Source organism: Lepidochelys olivacea (assembly GCF_965140295.1).
Source record: "Lepidochelys olivacea isolate rLepOli2 genome assembly, chromosome: 2".
NCBI lineage: Eukaryota > Metazoa > Chordata > Testudines > Cheloniidae > Lepidochelys > Lepidochelys olivacea.
The window spans coordinates 230,235,898-230,253,948 of NC_140412.1; the positions used below are offsets into that span (position 1 = coordinate 230,235,898).

General features: G+C 43.4%; 1 protein-coding gene across 2 annotated transcripts in view; it reads right to left on the minus strand.

Annotated features, from left to right (window-relative positions):
- Positions 1-18,051, minus strand: part of CUBN (cubilin) — a 227,628-nt gene that overhangs the window by 86,591 nt on the left and 122,986 nt on the right. For both annotated transcript variants that reach the window (XM_084618746.1, XM_084618745.1), the window contains 5 exons: positions 12,602-12,758; positions 10,454-10,570; positions 7,062-7,175; positions 867-995; positions 128-260 (listed from right to left, as the gene is read on the minus strand). In XM_084618746.1, coding sequence (XP_084474872.1) covers positions 128-260; positions 867-995; positions 7,062-7,175; positions 10,454-10,570; positions 12,602-12,758 — 650 coding nt within the window. The remainder of the gene's footprint in view (positions 1-127; positions 261-866; positions 996-7,061; positions 7,176-10,453; positions 10,571-12,601; positions 12,759-18,051) is intronic.

The window sequence follows — 18,051 nt, forward strand, 5'->3', positions numbered from 1 at the left end:
TTTCTAAGTTATTTTGGACACACTGCTACCATTTTACATGCTGGTAATTACATTTCCTACTAAACACAGTGCTTCCTTCCTGCAGCTCCATTAAAAGGCTGAACAATAACCCTTGGAATGTATTTACATGAAAGACAGCTGAAGCCGGTTGCCAGGGGAGCTGACAATGGTCCAGATGCATTCAGCATTCAAAGGATAAGATTCAGGATAGTTAGGGCTGTTGAAGGCTCCTCTGTCCATGTGGAAGGTACCACCACAGGCTGAAATGAGAGAGACAGAACAGAGACTGAAGACTATATGGAAAAAACACCTTGGGCAGAAGTGGGCTAACTCGGAGGGAAAAAAACTTGAAACAACAATGGATATCTCTTTTTCGCTGTTTGTTAATGTCTTGGCATCAGTGGTTTAAGATCCCCAAAAAGAAATCCCAGCTTCAGGAATCAAATCCTTAAACATGCCAAATCCAGCAAGGCACCGAGCTGGCTACAGATGACTTACAGATAAAAAGAAAGGGCCCAGCTAGCAGAGGGAGTGAAAGTACGGGGAAATTTGAGTTTGGTCCAAGGTTTGATCCCTCTCTCCTTGGGATGGCAGGAGCTGGAAGCACATTCAGGCAGCAGCTTTCTCCATCTGTAGGTGGAAAAGGCGCTTTGTGGTTCACACTGGTCAGGTTCTATAGATAGCTATGTACCACCCTCTTTGGCCAAAAAAGAGGGTCAAGGCAATATGGGATTTTGAGTGTGGTGTTGTTAGGGAACTGAGAACAGAAAGGGGAATCTGCAAGGGCTTCCTCAAAAAATCTATTGTTTAGGTTACCAACTGCTTTTCTACCAGCTTCAGTATGGGGGCGTGCAAAATCAACTTACATGACAATGATGCAGCACAGGTAGCATGGAAGCCTCTGGCAGTTCCGGCATTATTGGATACAAAATTTACAACAAAGGCATTGCTGAAAGAAGTGACAGGTTGTGGCACAACAGTGCCACAGTAACGGCCTGAAAATCAACAGCAACACAAGGGAAGTGAAATGTTATGCAGGGAGTATAAACACTGGCCTAGTTATCTAGTGCAAAACTAACACTCAGATGCTAACACTTATATCATCTACTATTAAAACAGTCTTTTATTTGTGGTTCACAATCCTTGGTGTAGGCTGAAAGCTCCCTGATTATGTAACATTATGTCAACCTAGTAATGGCGTAAAATAGGAAAATATTTGGAGATACCAGCAACCTAAAGACTCACTTACTCTGAGTGAATATATATGGTGAATGTGATGTTACAGGGCTTCAGTGTGGGATGGGCACATGAACTGTGCTCAAAGGAAAAAGGCCTCAGACAGCCAGAGGTTGGCAGTGTCCATGGTGGTCTGGTTTGAGGGAAGGAGCTAGGGGAAGGTTAGGGGATAAGAGACAAAGGATCAAATTCTGCTCTGAGTAATGTCTCTGTAAATCAGGAGTAATCCCACTGCAGTCAAGGAAGTTGCATCAAGATAATACCAGTGTATGTGGGAGGAGAATCAAGCCCAAAGGGACAAATCTGTTCTCAGTTACTCTAATGTAAATCTAAGGCAACTTCATGGTTGCCAATGGAGTTACTCCAGATTTACACCAATGTAACTGAGAGCAAAGGGCTAGACTGTGGCCTTGCACAATAAAATCTTTCTGGAGGGGAGGGGAATCTTCTTGGTTTTACATCAAGGATATCCCCCCACATTGTTCCACTGGGGGAGGGGGAAATGTTTGTCCCCTCTCCCTCTCAGTGAAATAGGCCCCAGGACCCTCTTCCAAAGACAGACTCACTGGCAATCCTGGAGGACATTCCATTCACACTGAGCTCTGGTCTACACTAGGACTTTAGGTCGAATTTAGCAGCGTTAAATCCATGTAGACCTGCACCCGTCCACATGATGAAGCACTTTATTTCGACTTAAAGGGCTCTCAAAATCGATTTCCTTACTCCACCCCTGACAAGTGGATTAGCGCTTAAATCGGCCTTGCCGGCTCGAATTTGGGGTACTGTAGACACAATTCGACGGTATTGGCCTCCGGGAACTATCCCAGAGTGCTCCATTGTGATCGCTCTGGACAGCACACTCAACTCAGATGCACTGGCCAGGTAGACAGGAAAAAAAACTTTTGAATCTCATTTCCTGTTTGGCCAGCGTGGCAAGCTGCAGGTGACCATGCAGAGCTCATCAGCAGAGGTGACCATGATGGAGTCCCAGAATCGCAAAAGAGCTCCAGCATGGACTGAACGGGAGGTACGGGATCTGATCGCTATATGGGGAGAGGAATCCTTGCAATCAGAACTCCGTTCCAGTTTTTGAAATGCCAAAACCTTTGTCAAAATCTCCCAGGGCATGAAGGACAGAGGCCATAACAGGGACCCGAAGCAGTGCCGCATGAAACTTAAGGAGCTGAGGCAAGCCTACCAGAGAGGCAAATGGCCGCTCCGGGTCAGAGCCCCAAACATGCCGCTTCTATGATGAGCTGCATGCCATTTTAGGGGGTTCAGCCACCACTACCCCAGCCGTGTTGTTTGACTCCTTCAATGGAGATGGAGGCAACACGGAAGCAGGTTTTGGGGACAAAGAAGAAGATGATGATGAGGAGGAGGAGGTTGCAGATAGCTCACAGCAAGCAAGCGGAGAAACCGGTTTTCCCGACAGCCAGGAACTGTTTCTCACCCTGGACCTGGAGCCAGTACCCCCTGAACCCACCCAAGGCTGCTTCCTGGACCCGGCAGGCGGAGAAGGGACCTCCGGTGAGTGTACCTTTTAAAATACTATACATGGTTTAAAAGCAAGTATGTGAAAGGATTACTTTGCCCTGGCATTTGCGGCTCTCCTGTATGTACTCCCACAGCCTTTGCAAAAGGTTTCTGGGGAGGGCAGCCTTATTGCGTCCTTCATGGTAGGACACTTTACCACTCCAGGCCAGTAACACGCACTCGGGAATCATTGTACAACAAAGCATTGCAGTGTATGTTTGCTGGCGTTCAAACAACATCCATTCTTTATCTCTCTGTGTTATCCTCAGGAGAGTGAGATATCATTCATGGTCACCTGGTTGAAATAGGGTGCTTTTCTTCAGGGGACACTCAGAGGAGCCCGTTCCTGCTGAGCTGTTTACCTGTGGCTGAACAGAAATGTTCCCCGCTGTTAGCCACGGGGAGGGGGGAGGGTTGAGGGGGTAGCCACGCGGTAGGGGGAGGCAAAATGCGACCTTGTAACGAAAGCACATGTGCTATGTATGTAATGTTAACAGCAAGGTTTACCCTGAAAGAGTGTAGCCACTGTTTTATAAAATGTGTCTTTTTAAATACCGCTGTCCCTTTTTTTTCTCCACCAGCTGCATGTGTTTCAATGATCACAGGATCTTCTCCTTCCCAGAGGCTAGTGAAGATTAGAAAGAAAAAAAACACACTCGTGATGAAATGTTCTCCGAGCTCATGCTGTCCTCCCACACTGACAGAGCACAGACGAATGCGTGGAGGCAAATAATGTCAGAGTGCAGGAAAGCACAAAATGACCGGGAGGAGAGGTGGCAGGCTGAAGAGAGTAAGTGGCGGGCTGAAGACAGGGCTGAAGCTCAAATGTGGTGGCAGCGTGATGAGAGGAGGCAGGATTCAATGCTGAGGCTGCTGGAGGATCAAACCAGTATGCTCCAGTGTATGGTTGAGCTGCAGCAAAGGCAGCTGGAGCACAGACTGCCACTGCTGCCCCTCTGTAACCAACTGCCCTCCTCCCCAAGTTCCATAGCCTCCACACCCAGACGCCCAAGAACGCGGTGGGGGGCCTCCGGCCAACCAGCCACTCCACCACAGAGGATTGCCCAAAAAAAGACGACTGACAGTCAATACATTTTAAAGTTGTAAACTTTTAAAGTGCTGTGTGGCATTTTCCTTCCCTCCTCCACCACTCCTCCTGGGCTACCTTGGTAGTCATCCCCCTATTTGTGTGATGAATGAATAAATAATGCATGAATGTGAAGCAACAATGACTTTATTGCCTCTGCAAGCAATGATTAAAGGGAGGCGGGGAGGGTGGTTAGCTTGCAGGGAAGTAGAGTGAACCAAGGGGTGGGGGGTTTCATCAAGGAGAAACAAAGAGAACTTTCACACTGTAGCCTGGCCAGTCATGAAACTGGTTTTCAAAGCTTCTCTGATGCGTACAGCACCCTCCTGTGCTCTTCTAACCGCCCTGGTGTCTGGCTGCGCATAACCAGCAGCCAGGCGATTTGCCTCAACCTCCCACCCCGCCATAAACATCTCCCCCTTACTCTCACAAATATTGTGGAGCACACAGCAAGCAGTAATAACAGTGGGAATATTGGTTTCGCTGAGGTCTAAGCGAGTCAGTAAACTGCGCCAGTGCACCTTTAAACGTCCAAATGCACATTCTACCACCATTCTGCACTTGCTCAGCCTGTAGCTGAACAGCTCCTGACTACTGTCCAGGCTGCCTGTGTACGGCTTCATGAGCCATGGCATTAAGGGGTAGGCTGAGTCCCCAAGGATACATATAGGCATTTCAACATCCCCAACAGTTATTTTCTGGTCTGGGAATAAAGTCCCTTCCTGCAGCTTTTGAAACAGACCAGAGTTCCTGAAGATGCGAGCGTCATGTACCTTTCCAGGCCATCCCACGTTGATGTTGGTGAAACGTCCCTTGTGATCCACCAGAGCTTGCAGCACTATTGAAAAGTACCCCTTGCGGTTTATGTACTCGGCGGCTTGGTGCTCCGGTGCCAAGATAGGGATATGGGTTCCATCTATGGCCCCACCACAGTTAGGGAATCCCATCGCAGCAAAGCCATCCACTATGACCTGCACATTTCCCAGGTCACTACCCTTGATATCAGCAGATCTTTGATTGCGTGGGCTACTTGCATCACAGCAGCCCCCACAGTAGATTTGCCCACTCCAAATTGATTCCCAACTGACCGGTAGCTGTCTGGCGTTGCAAGCTTCCACAGGGCTATCGCCACTCGCTTCTCAACTGTGAGGGCTGCTCTCATCTTGGTATTCATGCGCCTCAGGGCAGGGGAAAGCAAGTCACAAAGTTCCATGAAAGTGCCCTTACGCATGCGAAAGTTTCGCAGCCACTGGGAATCGTCCCAGACCTGCAACACTATGCGGTCCCACCAGTCTGTGCTTGTTTCCCGAGCCCAGAATCGGCGTTCCACAGCATGAACCTGCCCCATTAGCACCATGATGCATGCATTGGCAGGACCCATGCTTTCAGAGAAATCTGTGTCCATGTCCTGATCACTCACGTGACCGCGCTGACGTCGCCTCCTCGCCCGGTATTGGTCTGCCAGGTTCTGGTGCTGCATATACTGCTGGATAATGCGTGTGGTGTTTAATGTGCTCCTAATTGCCAAAGTGAGCTGAGTGGCCTCCATGCTTGCCTTGGTATGGCGTCCGCACAGAAAAAAGGCACGGAACGATTGTCTGCCGTTGCTCTGATGGAGGGAGGGGCGACTAACGACATGGCTTACAGTGTTGGCTTCAGGGAGCTAAAATCAACACAGGGGGTGGCTTTACATCAAGGAGTATTTCAGGCAGGACTTCACGGAGGGTTCCAATAAGAAATGGTGCACCTAAGTTATTGTTCTTATTGGAACAAGGAGGTTAGTCTGGCCTCTGATTGATACATGGCTAGATTTACCTCACTGCACCTTCTCTGTGAGTGACTGCAGTGTGACCTAGAGGAATGAGTCCCCTAGACGGGGGAGGGGGAGGAAGCAAATGAGTACAAAACAAATCTGGTCTATTTCTTGTTTTGATCCACTCCATCTATCTTTTACATCTTTGGCTGGCAGCAGACGGTGCAGAAGGACTGCAAGCCATCCTCATCTCTTGCCTGCCCGGCAGAAGATGGTGCAATATGACTGCTATCCATCCCCATCTCTTGCCTGCCCGGCAGAAGATGGTACAGTATGACTGCTAGCAATCCATATTACCTGCCTGCTCATCATAAGACGGTTCAATAGGACTGACTGCAGGACTAAAGAGAATGACCTGGTCAAGTCACTCCAAACTTAATCCCTGCGCCCATGTCTGTCCAGGCGCTCCCGGCCGATGCGGCCAAGAGCACCTCAGACATGACGATGATGGCTACCAGTCATATTGCACCATCTGCTGCCAGAAGGCAATCGGTTGCTGCTACTGTGTAGCAATGTAGTACCGTGTCTGCCAGCACCCAGTAGACATACTGTGACGGTTACCTGAGCGGGCTCCATGCTTGCTGTGGTATGGCGTCTGCACAGGTAACTCATGAAAAAAGGCGCAAAACGATTGTCTGCCCTTGCTTTCACAGAGGGAGGGAGGGAACGGGGGCCTGACGATATGTACCCAGAACCACCCACGACAAAGTTTTAGCCCCATCAGGCATTGGGATCTCAACCCAGAATTCCAATGGGCAGCGGAGACTGCGGGAACTGTGGGATAGCCACCCACAGTGCAACGCTTCGGAAGTCGACGCTAGCCTCGGTACTGTGGAAGCACTCTGCCGAGTTAATGCACTTAATGCACTTAGAGCATTTTCTGTGGGGACACACACACTCAAATATATAAAACCGATTTCTAAAAAAACGACTTCTATAAATTCGACCTGATTTCGTAGTGTAGGCATACCCTTTAGGCATCCAGCAGTTTCAATAGAGCGACACTGTCAGAGACCATCCCTGCCACATGGGACCCTCTTACAGGGAAGATCTCACCATGGAGAAGATCATTTGTATCATTCTATTGTTTGTATTGTATAAATTCCTATATGGCACCCTCAGTGCTTTGGTCGAGAAAAACTCCAAGCTCTTCAGTGCAGAGGTTGTCTACTCTGTGTTTAGACAGCACCTAGCACAATGGGGCCCCATTTTCCAATCCCAATCTTCTATGATTCTATGATAATAAACATTAATCATTAATAATGAAATTATCTAACTATATAAATATTATTTAATCTTGAATCTCACTCAGCTCATTGCAGCTTTGAATTTGAACATAAACAATTGTTTTAAAACAATCTAGAGAGACAAGAAAAAAGGCTACAGTACCTTGAAGAGGAGCGTCATAGTTATCCCCTTCCAAAATCTCGACAAAGTCCATGGTACAGTTAGGTCTCTTGCCTTCAATTTCAAAGTCAGTGAATGATAGCGTAATGTGGTTGACTGTTAACAACAAAGAATAAAAACTTAAGGGAAGGTTTTGCATTTCAGATATAAATAATTACCTAGGCGTATAGAGTGGATTTTTATGTTTTATTTTCATTGGAGATAATGGATAGCAAAAGCTTAAGTGTCAGTTTTCTCTCCCTATGTCAATCAGTGAACTAAACTGGTGCCTGTTTATTGATCATGAAGTATAAAATCAGAGATAGTCTGTTTATTGTTACATAGAGTGAGTATAATGTAGGTACTTATGCTTATTGTAAAAATACTGTTAAATCTTTCAGGATTTCATGACACTATATTGGACAGTACTCTCTAGTGCAATCTGCTTCAGATTTAATTACTAAAGATTTAATACTTACAAACAAAAAGAAAAGGAGTACTTGTGGCACCTTAGAGACTAACCAATTTATTTGAGCATAAGCTTTCGTGAGCTACAGCTCACTTCATCCTGAGGTGCCACAAGTCCTCCTTTTCTTTTTGCGAATACAGACTAACATGGCTGTTACTCTGAAACCTATACTTACAAACAGAATTTTTTAACAACCTAACAACTTTGTAATTATATGTTGAATGATACCCAATAGACAATTCTGCAGATATTTTAAAATATCTCATTTCTGCTTTGATAAGCCCATGAAGTCCTGTCCCTTGTAATCTATAGTATAGAACGCTATGAAATTCAAACAGACTTTGCCCAGCTCCAGGCTCACAATTAGCTGGATCTTGCATCACTTTTCAAAACATTCCATATGTATCAATCTGTCTGGTCAAAGAGCCATTCATTAGCACCTTCCGCTATGCTCATGTGAAATTGGATTTTCCATACTGTGATGCTTTAGGCTACATGATGAAAAGGAGGATTTGGCCCTCAGGATTTTTTGACTGTCATACTGCTTTTTGTTTGTTCATTGTGGCCTTATTGTAAAAATACTGTTAAATCTTTCAGGATTTCATGACACTATATTGGACAGTACTCTCTAGTGCAATCTGCTTCAGATTTAATTACTAAAGATTTAATACTTACAAACAAAAAGAAAAGGAGTACTTGTGGCACCTTAGAGACTAACCAATTTATTTGAGCATAAGCTTTCGTGAGCTACAGCTCACTTCATCCTGAGGTGCCACAAGTCCTCCTTTTCTTTTTGCGAATACAGACTAACATGGCTGTTACTCTGAAACCTATACTTACAAACAGAATTTTTTAACAACCTAACAACTTTGTAATTATATGTTGAATGATACCCAATAGACAATTCTGCAGATATTTTAAAATATCTCATTTCTGCTTTGATAAGCCCATGAAGTCCTGTCCCTTGTAATCTATAGTATAGAACGCTATGAAATTCAAACAGACTTTGCCCAGCTCCAGGCTCACAATTAGCTGGATCTTGCATCACTTTTCAAAACATTCCATATGTATCAATCTGTCTGGTCAAAGAGCCATTCATTAGCACCTTCCGCTATGCTCATGTGAAATTGGATTTTCCATACTGTGATGCTTTAGGCTACATGATGAAAAGGAGGATTTGGCCCTCAGGATTTTTTGACTGTCATACTGCTTTTTGTTTGTTCATTGTGGCCACTTCCTTCCATAATTGCTGGGGAAGATGAGAATAGCAACTTGCCTCACAGCTAGTACCTGATAATAATTGTTCCTAATCTAGGAGTGTTCTTGTGTCTTGAACAGGTCAGAGAGAGAAAGAGAGAAGCCTGTGATTTTAATAATGGGAAGATATATGTGGGAGCACTATGAACTGCATTTGGAGTGGGGTAACTCCATTAATTACAATCGTTCCACCCACACATACCGAATTTGGCAAACACATTTTTTTTTTCTAACCAGGCTAGGAATAGTGAGCTACAGGGAAGTGAAATTACAGACAGAAGGGTTGCATTCCGCAGGGTATGACTGACTGGCACTCAGTGGTATAGTCTCTGCTGTTCTGTTCTCCCCTTGTGTGTACCAGTAGAATCAATCAATCACAGCTATCAATGCTGGTCCTCAGGGTATAAAATTAAAAGTAAATCACAGTGGGTGGTGAAAGTAGGGTGACTTGTTGACCCTGTCAGTACAAATAGAACAAGAGGACCCTGCCGTTTCCTGCCAATGGCTAAATCCATTTTTTATGTCCATGTACTGTTGACATGACTGTAACACTATGTGAACTGCATAATGAAGATATACCTGTAATATATGGAGGTATCTCCATGATACATGGAGGAATCCTCGATTCTCATTTATACTAGTTATATACCAGTGCAATTTATTGGCTCAGAAGAGTTACTCCTGATGTGCACCAATGTATGTGGAAGAAGAATCGGGCCTACAGTCTCCTCGACTGGACAAACAACATCCTAGAGAAAGATGCCTTTGAAGATTTTGCACGTTGTAGATCAGAAACAGTTTTGAATGACTTCTTTTTTCTTGGATTTCCATCAGAGTCTATGTTTTTATATCTATCTCCTTTTATTTTTCTCTGTCTAATTTGCTATTGTGTGCTTTGGCAGACAGATTTTCATTTTATAACCCCTCTGTCCAGATGATTCAGAACGTTTTCTAAAATTCTCCATGTGGGCGGAAATGTTCCATGGTTTGTGATTATATCAGGTGAGCACCAGAGGTATATTAGCCACCATGAAAAATAAATATTTACAATTACTGCACAGTGTTATCTGGGATACCATAATATTTCCCTAGTCTCTATATTAGGAAATGGCCCATTCTAACAGATAATATTGGGTAATTGTTGGCAAATTTTGTCTTGTTAATCACAACCATTGTAGACCTATGTCTACAATTAGGAAAATCTGAGAACACACCTATGCATATATGATTTATGTTCTCCTATTTCTGATTTTTGTTCTCCCATTTTTGCTTGCGTTTAAACTTATTAAAATAGCTTCCTCCCTCTCCATGCCAGAAGAGACAGTGACCAGATACCAGCGCTTCTCACACGAGTCCATAGATTGTCTCGCTAACGGCTCTGGCTGCACATCATATTCAGCTGCACAGCCTGCAATTCAGCCCTTGGGTCTCATCAATCTGCCAAGATAACGAAGTTGCAAATAGTTTTTTCTTCTGTTTTTTCATTAAGCCCTAAATCTTTTTTACAGCAAAATGTAGTTTCTGGCAGATTAAGAGATCCTCATTCTCTCCAACCTACCAGGAGGCAGGATTTCCTAGAGAAGAAAGGGAGGAATTTTGCATTGTTACCACAGCAGAGATGAGGACATTAGTCATCCAGCAAGTTTCCCACCGAAATGTTTTTACTTACATGGCTCCTGGGCCCGAATAATCCAGCTGCAGTTCTGATTGTCTGGGTACTTGGCAGGATACAGAGGAGAGGAAATTGCTGTACCAACTGAATCTGTCTCTATGAGACTTCCGCATGCTTTAGAATAAAACACACACACAGCACATATATAATGCACATCTTTGACAACTCTAGTGAGCTGGGGAGTGATAAAATGGATGCATCAGAACCTAGCATGCTCTTGTCAACTCTTCCAGGGACTGAAAATTAAAATCTCTGAAGCATTTAATAAATAACTTGCCAAAAAAGGTCAATGGACCAGATCCTCAGCAGCAGCCACCCTTGTGCTCCGCCAATCATGGGGCCACTCTAATGCTAGTCAGAGCAACTAGGGGGCTGCTCTTATCTAACAGCCCCTAAGGGCCATTCTGGGAGCCATGGATTGTCAGGGTTTAGGGGAAGCCCCAGTCAGACCCCCATTTCCCTGTTCATATGCCTAGGTTGGCAGCTGGAAGGAAGCATGGTATAGGAACTACTCTAATAGCTCCGTGCCGGATCTTCTTGCACTGGCAGGCCCCTCTCGTCTGGATCCTCTTGTGTGGCTGGATCAACTGGGCCTGTGCTGTAGGATTGAATCTTGTGCATGTGCATAAACATATGGACTGAGTTCTTTATGCTGCGCCCTGCCCTAAAATGCCTTTCCAGACCTTGCTACTGAGAGCCTGAAGAATCACCGATCTGTGGGTTTGGAACAGAGCCAGGATTGGGCCTGATAAGTTCCATCCCTCACTCCCTATGGTGATGTCTATGAGCAGCACCATGCCAGAATGTACATTTTCAGGGGAGTTCCTAGGAGCACTGAGAAATACTGCTGCGTTTGGCTCGCTTTCAGCACTCTGTCTAGTACAGGAGCACTATTTGTTCTAAGGGTGGAAAACCTCCCATTGAAGGCAATAGCAAAATTCCCATTGACTGCAGTGCAGCCAGGTTTTCCACCTGAAGTGTTACAAGTCCTAATCTCAAATATTCCTTGGAAGATTACTGAATTATCAGTCAGTGGACATATTTGTGTTTGTATGTCTAGTCCGCATCCTACTACCAAAAAAGTTCTGTCCTTGTAAAAACAAAAAGTGTATGCATCACAATATGGCATTTTATCACATGTTCACAAAAGAGTGGGAAATGCAATGTTATTTGCCCAATACTTTCTCAGTAATATTGCTTAACAGCACAGAGACCTGGGAATATGGGACAAAATTTGGATGATATTGAAGACCTGGTGTGGTTATCAAGTGATGAACAATTTAATGTGCTAATAAATTGTTATATTCTGCAAAAAAAAGTAACATCAGTTACAAGCTGTACGTTATCATTAGAATGAACTGTATAATAAATCTTTTCTAAATAATTTTAGATGAAGCATCTTATTTTTAACAGTATTATTTTTTCTCTGCACTGCACGGAACAGTTTCCTCTGGGAGAAGGATGCACTGAATGACTTAATAGGTCTTTTCCATCTCTAATTGCTAAGAAAGAAGTATAGATTGCAAAAGTTTATAAAGTTTTTCCTTAATGATAAAATAGAGAAATGTTATCAATATGCTGAACAAATACAGGATGAGATTCTGTGCTACTCTAAGAGGTATAGCAGAGAACTTGCAGCTCAGGGGACTCTAAATCACCTTTGCCTGTGTTGTTCTGGAGGCTGGAGAGGCCCCCCTCTGTATAATTCATACAGCCCTGGGGGCCTGTCTAAATTATGACAGGCTCCTTGCACTGCCCTATGAGCTGCAGCCCTACCCTTGACACACCCTCTACACCAGAGCTTGCAATGGGGTCTTTGGAAACCAAACTTGCAGATGTCTCTCCAATGCCTATGCAAGGGGAATCCCCCATCCCACAACCAGGACTTTTAGGGTCCCTTTATGCTGCTCTGGCCCTTGTACCTGGTGTAAAGGTGGCAGAGCAGGTGTGCGGATCTCACCCTAAGTCAAAATATTTTGGTTTGAACCATTCTCAAATGAAAAGTATCTAGTCAATGCCCTCTTAAAGCCACATGGCATATGTAGAGACATCGACACTGGATAAAAGTTGTCCTAAGAGATTACATCTAGTAAGAGAGTAATTTGTGATCAGCAGAAAGGGTGTTTATGTCACTGAGGAACTTGCCTTCTGTAAAGTGAGCGCTGAAACCCCTGTGCTGGTTGCTGCTGTTGGAACGTAACTGGATGAACATAACATTCTGGGTGGATGTGATGGGCCTGGGATGCTGGGCACCACACAGTTTTTCAAGAAGTGGGGCTTCACTGTCTGGGCCATCAAACACCTGTATAAAGCAGCAGCGTGTGGAAGGAATAATTAGAACTTCAGATCAATACATGTGTCCATTTCCCACCCAGTGTACACTGCATTAGCCTTTTTGGCAAATGTTCATTTATACACATATAGTTTTGGTCCAGAACAGGAAAATTGATCTTAGTTTTAAAATCCTTCTGTCTATCAGCTACAGTACAGTAAGCTCTGTGCTCATGAAGAGAATCCTCTAGTACATTTACCTCTTAATAGGCTCAGTCAGGAAAAACATTAAGCTGCAAAAAGTGGGAATTTGCAATACCTGTCCTAAAAATCACTGAGTTCTAGCATTCAAGATTTGTTATGCAACTGAAGAAATTCACCAGCCTTATGGCATAACTCTCCAAACCTATTATCCCCAAAGCAAAACTGTACTCATCAGAGCTAAGGCACCTGGCTTTCCAGGCAGCAGAATACAAGAAATAGTCTCAATAGTCTCTAAAATGTTGTCTAACATTTTTATAAAATAGTTATTTTTCTGTACCATATGAATTATCTGCAAAATATATCACACTTACAAGTCTGGTGGCCTTCCCCAAGGAGCGTTGATAAAACTTCCATATCATATCACACTATCTATCATGTGTTCCATATATTTCAATCTCTGTACAAAACTCATATTGTTATGGAAGCAACCCAGGAGTGTTGCAAACCCACTGGTGAACTCACTTCTAAGTAATGCAACCATTCCAGACTTCGGCAGAACCCTGGGTCCACAAAACAGTGGCAAATGACCCATATTTTACTGTATATATGTTTAATACCCTCCCCCCTCCGTTATTCTTTCCTCCTTATGGCTGAAATCCTGAGTAATTTTTATTCAATCAAAACCTAAGTTTTGCCTCAATAAGGACCTCAGGATTTGGTCTTAAATGTACATATCTTCCACTAGCATCAGTGAGAGCTATGAGCATGTACATAAGGATAAGAAACCTCAGCCAGAATTTTCAAACTTAGGTCCCTAAAGTTAGGCAACTAAATCCATATTTTCATGCTTTATTGTGGATTTTGGTGCCTAGCTTAGACACTCCAGTTTGGAAATGTACTTAGAGAAGGGGAGAGAAGAGAGGGACAGGGAATGTTCAAGACCTCAGCACCAATTGTGCGGGAGTTGCAATAACACATATTTAATATACAACAGATTTAGCTGAATCGACTAGGTGGACTATTTCAAAACAATTTGCAAAAGTGTAACTCTGCCCTTGGTGCTCATGCATGCAACACAGCATAAATCATCATTCAATAAAAAGGAAGCAAGCAAGCAGGAAGAAAGATGGTTTTGCAAGACATCACTTTTAATTTCACCACAAGTTGCTTTTCTTCTTTTTTTAATGCAAGTTGGAGAGAGATTTTTTTTTTCTTCCAGTTTGTGGTCTGCTAAATCAGGAGGCAAGAGAGAACAGAGGCTTAACTTTAACTCTAGACTAATTGGTTTCTAGTTGACACTGAATCAGTATTTAAAACAAAAAAATAAAAAAGAGAAACCACACAGGAAAAAATTGGTTACTGTCACTGTGTGTCCCACCCACAACAGCTCTTAGAGATCAAGCAAGCATGATTAGGAGAGGCAGTCCCACTGTGGCTGCTGGCATTGGCTAAATCATTTAGAACCCTGTGTGTATAGTGGGGCTGGTGCTGATATTTGAATTTATCAGCATAGTCTCATGACTTGAGGAGGAAGGATGATCTAATGGGTAGGATACTGGCCTGGGACCCAGGGGAGTTGGGTTCAATTCCTCACTCAATCACAAACTTTCTATCTGACCTTGGTCAAGTCATTTAATATAGCCTGCGCCTCAGCTCCCCATCTGTAAAATGGAGAAAATACTTCTCTAGCTCACAGGGTGTTGTTAGGATAAAATCCATGAATGATTGTGAGATGTTCAGTTGTTATGATGATAAAGGCCAGATAAGTAAGTATGTAGAAAGAATCAAATGACAACACATGGTTAAAAGAGATTTCCCCCTTTCATATATATGCTATGCAATCTATGTGGTTCTTTAGAAATGCATAGCAACACTGTGCTACAATTGAAAAATAAAACCTTTCTCCTGATACTATAGCACACAATTTAATTTTCCAGCCTCCAGTGACAGAAGGTACCTTCCTAAAAAAAAATAACGAAAACCAGTATTTTCAAAAGGGCAACATGCCGAGATGAGCAACAGAGGACAAGCTCCCTGTTTAATCCATCCACACACACTACTTAGCTGAAACTGTTTTCATGAATAAAACATTTGCCTCCTGGCTCATCACATTGGCCGGCTCTGCGGGGCCCTGGGAGAGAGTATTAAATGTACTATCATGTCTAGACAGATAAGTAGCTGGTAAAGAGGGCCATGATAACCTTCCATTAAACCTTTTCTTATTTTCTGGCTTCCAGACAGAGTCCAACCCTTAATATACAATATGGAATGTTGAATGATTCTTTCTCCGCACCTGTGTTCTGTACATTTCTCTACTTAAATCAAGCTATACGGAGTTAAAAACTGTAGAATGTTAATAGAAACAATGACTAACCAAGTGACCTGGAGCAATTAAGTCACCTCCCATCTCTAGACAGTAGCAATTAGATTTTATCGATGACTAGAGTTGAGGCCAGCTATTACATTCCCAGACTGGAGAGAGAGGGCCAAAACTTCAGTTAGCTTAAATCAGCATAGTTTTTGGCTTCACTGGGGTTATGCTGATTTATAATAGCTAAGTATCTGGCCCCTAAAATGTAGACTATTACTAGGCTGCTGCAATTAAGCTGTCCCACGAGGGGAGATTTTTATAGATAAGTAAAGTAAGAGACTAATATTTTGTACCAGTGGCTCATTAGAATAAAGAGGACTCTGCTGATAATGTCATGAGAGGAGTAGAGAGTCGTATATGTGTTTCCTAAATCAATTATATTTGCTGCTTGCAGAGGGCTTTCTTGAAGATAGTAATGTCTCCTTCTTCAGAAACCTAGCAATGAATTCTGTTCCTCACACCTTGTTAAAATTCTGATCCAAGTATTAACCCAACATAAATAATACTGAGATATCTATTTCTATGAAGTGTGATACAGAAGGGCCAGGGAGCAGTGGGAGAGTGCTAGAGGGAAAATATATAAACTCAAGGCTAATTGAGGTGTGGTTCCCTGTAGACTAGGGAAGGTGGCTACAGGTTAATTGGAGCACCTGCAGTCAATCAAGGCCCTGTTAGGAACCTAATAAAGCCCCCTGCTTCAGGCAGACAGAGAAGGAGGGGGAAGGAGAGAGGACTGGGGCTGTGTTGAGAGATTTGGAAGACCTGAGTACTAAAGTAAGGGAGACCCTGCCCCAGCATCTAAGGGCCGAGGGTAACCCCACCTAAGGGGGATGAGGGCAAGAAACCCGCAGGGGTTGAGAGGGGCTGGGACCCCATCCCAGCTTCCCTCTTCTACCACCTTTCTGGGCGGGTAGCGGGGCCCTTGGCACCCAAGAGCAGGGGCAAGGGGTGGCATCTTAGCTCCCCACCAAAGAAAAGCGCAGGACCCACCAGACTAACATTGGCCATCTTGTCACAGAAGTTACAGGAACTAAAGATTCAGCAGCAGCAGCAAATCCGTATTTTCTGACAACACTATTATTTATTACCTCTAACTGTTTTGTAAGGCACAGTTTGATACTGAGGATGGAATGGAACGTAAACCACAGTTTTAAGACACTATGTCATGCAATGCTTGAGTTCCACCATCACTTTTGAAAGTTAACCGTTAAATATACGAGAACGGAGATCCCTAATGCATCTTGCTAGCTGCAGTAGTAAAGGAAGATTATTCATCATTATTTTAATCAAATCCAAATCTCCTTTCACGTTGCACAGAGTAGTGCTGTGCTTCTCTTTTCCTCTATACATAATAAGCATGACTAAATGATTCATTGCCTTCTTGTTGCAATTAGAGTGGCCATGACACTTGTAAAAACACATGAGAGAGAGAGAGAGCGCCTTCAGTCTTTGTAGCCACATTTTTAAAATCTCACTTCTGGCTACTTTCCCTCTGAAAGTCCACTTTTCCACCACCTGGAATTGTTTGAAAATACATCACCATTGCATGTCTCTGAAGATGACATTTCCTTATTACTGTTTACTGATTTTTATACTGGCACAGGGGGAAAATCTAACTTATTTAATACAAGCCTCTGCAGAGAAGAGACTATTTCTCCCCATCCTTTAAAGTTCCTCTCACTTCAAGCATAGTTTTCTGAGCTATGCCTTACTATTCTCTTCAGATACTTGCAACAGTTTTTGGCTTACGATCACACTGTAGCTTCACATTTCATGCCTGTTAAACAAGAGGTTGTAATATGCAGGAATTATCGCATCCTTTGTTGTTTTATTTCTGTTTTCCTTTCAAAAAAACAAATAACTGAGTTAATTGCAAAACAGAGTCCCCAGATATAAGCATGGGTGCAATGTGAAGAGATCTGAATTGATTATTCATTATTTGCATTACAGTAGCACCTAAAAGCCCTTAACCAAGGTAGGGGCCCCATTGTGCTAGGAGCTGTACATATACATAGTAAAATACAGTCTCCTGCCCCAGGATCTTACTGTCTAAGTTAAACAAGAAGGAGGAAAGGGTGGAGAAAGGAAATATTATTATCCTCATTTTGCAGATGGGGAATTGAAGCACAAGCAAGGCAAGCAACTGGGCAAAGTACACACGTGAAGTTTGTGGGGGACCAGAAAATGGCATGCGGCTCTCCTGAGTCACAGTGAGTCCTTAACAACAAGGCATCCCTCCTCCCTCACAAAGCAATTGTGCAATTGAAAACCTTGCATGAAAAGATTCCCTGTGATGTGTTACAAATGGTGTTTCAGTTACACATGCTGTCTCAGATCATGTGGCAGGGACTTCCGGTGGGTCTAGATGGGTGGGGATGAAGGAAAGATGTTAGTACGGTAAAGGGTGGAGGAGAGTCCCCACAGGAATACATAAAGCAAATTAAACCCATAAAGATAAGTTCTAAAAAAGGGTGGAAATCGGTATATTACTCATTAGAGCATTCTTTCCTATGGAAAGGACATGAAAAAAACAAAAAACCCAACCCACCAGTTTCCTTAGCTGCCTATATTTTCCATCTATGTTGCTTTGAAATGTAATTACTAAATGAAATTCACGGTCACATATCCACTTAGAGATCTCACAAACAGCTTCTACTCCCTCCCCTTTGGCTTCCATTACCATACAATGCATGTAACTCCATGGGAGGAAATGCGTGCTAATCACTTCCAGTTGTTAAAGGCAAATGAC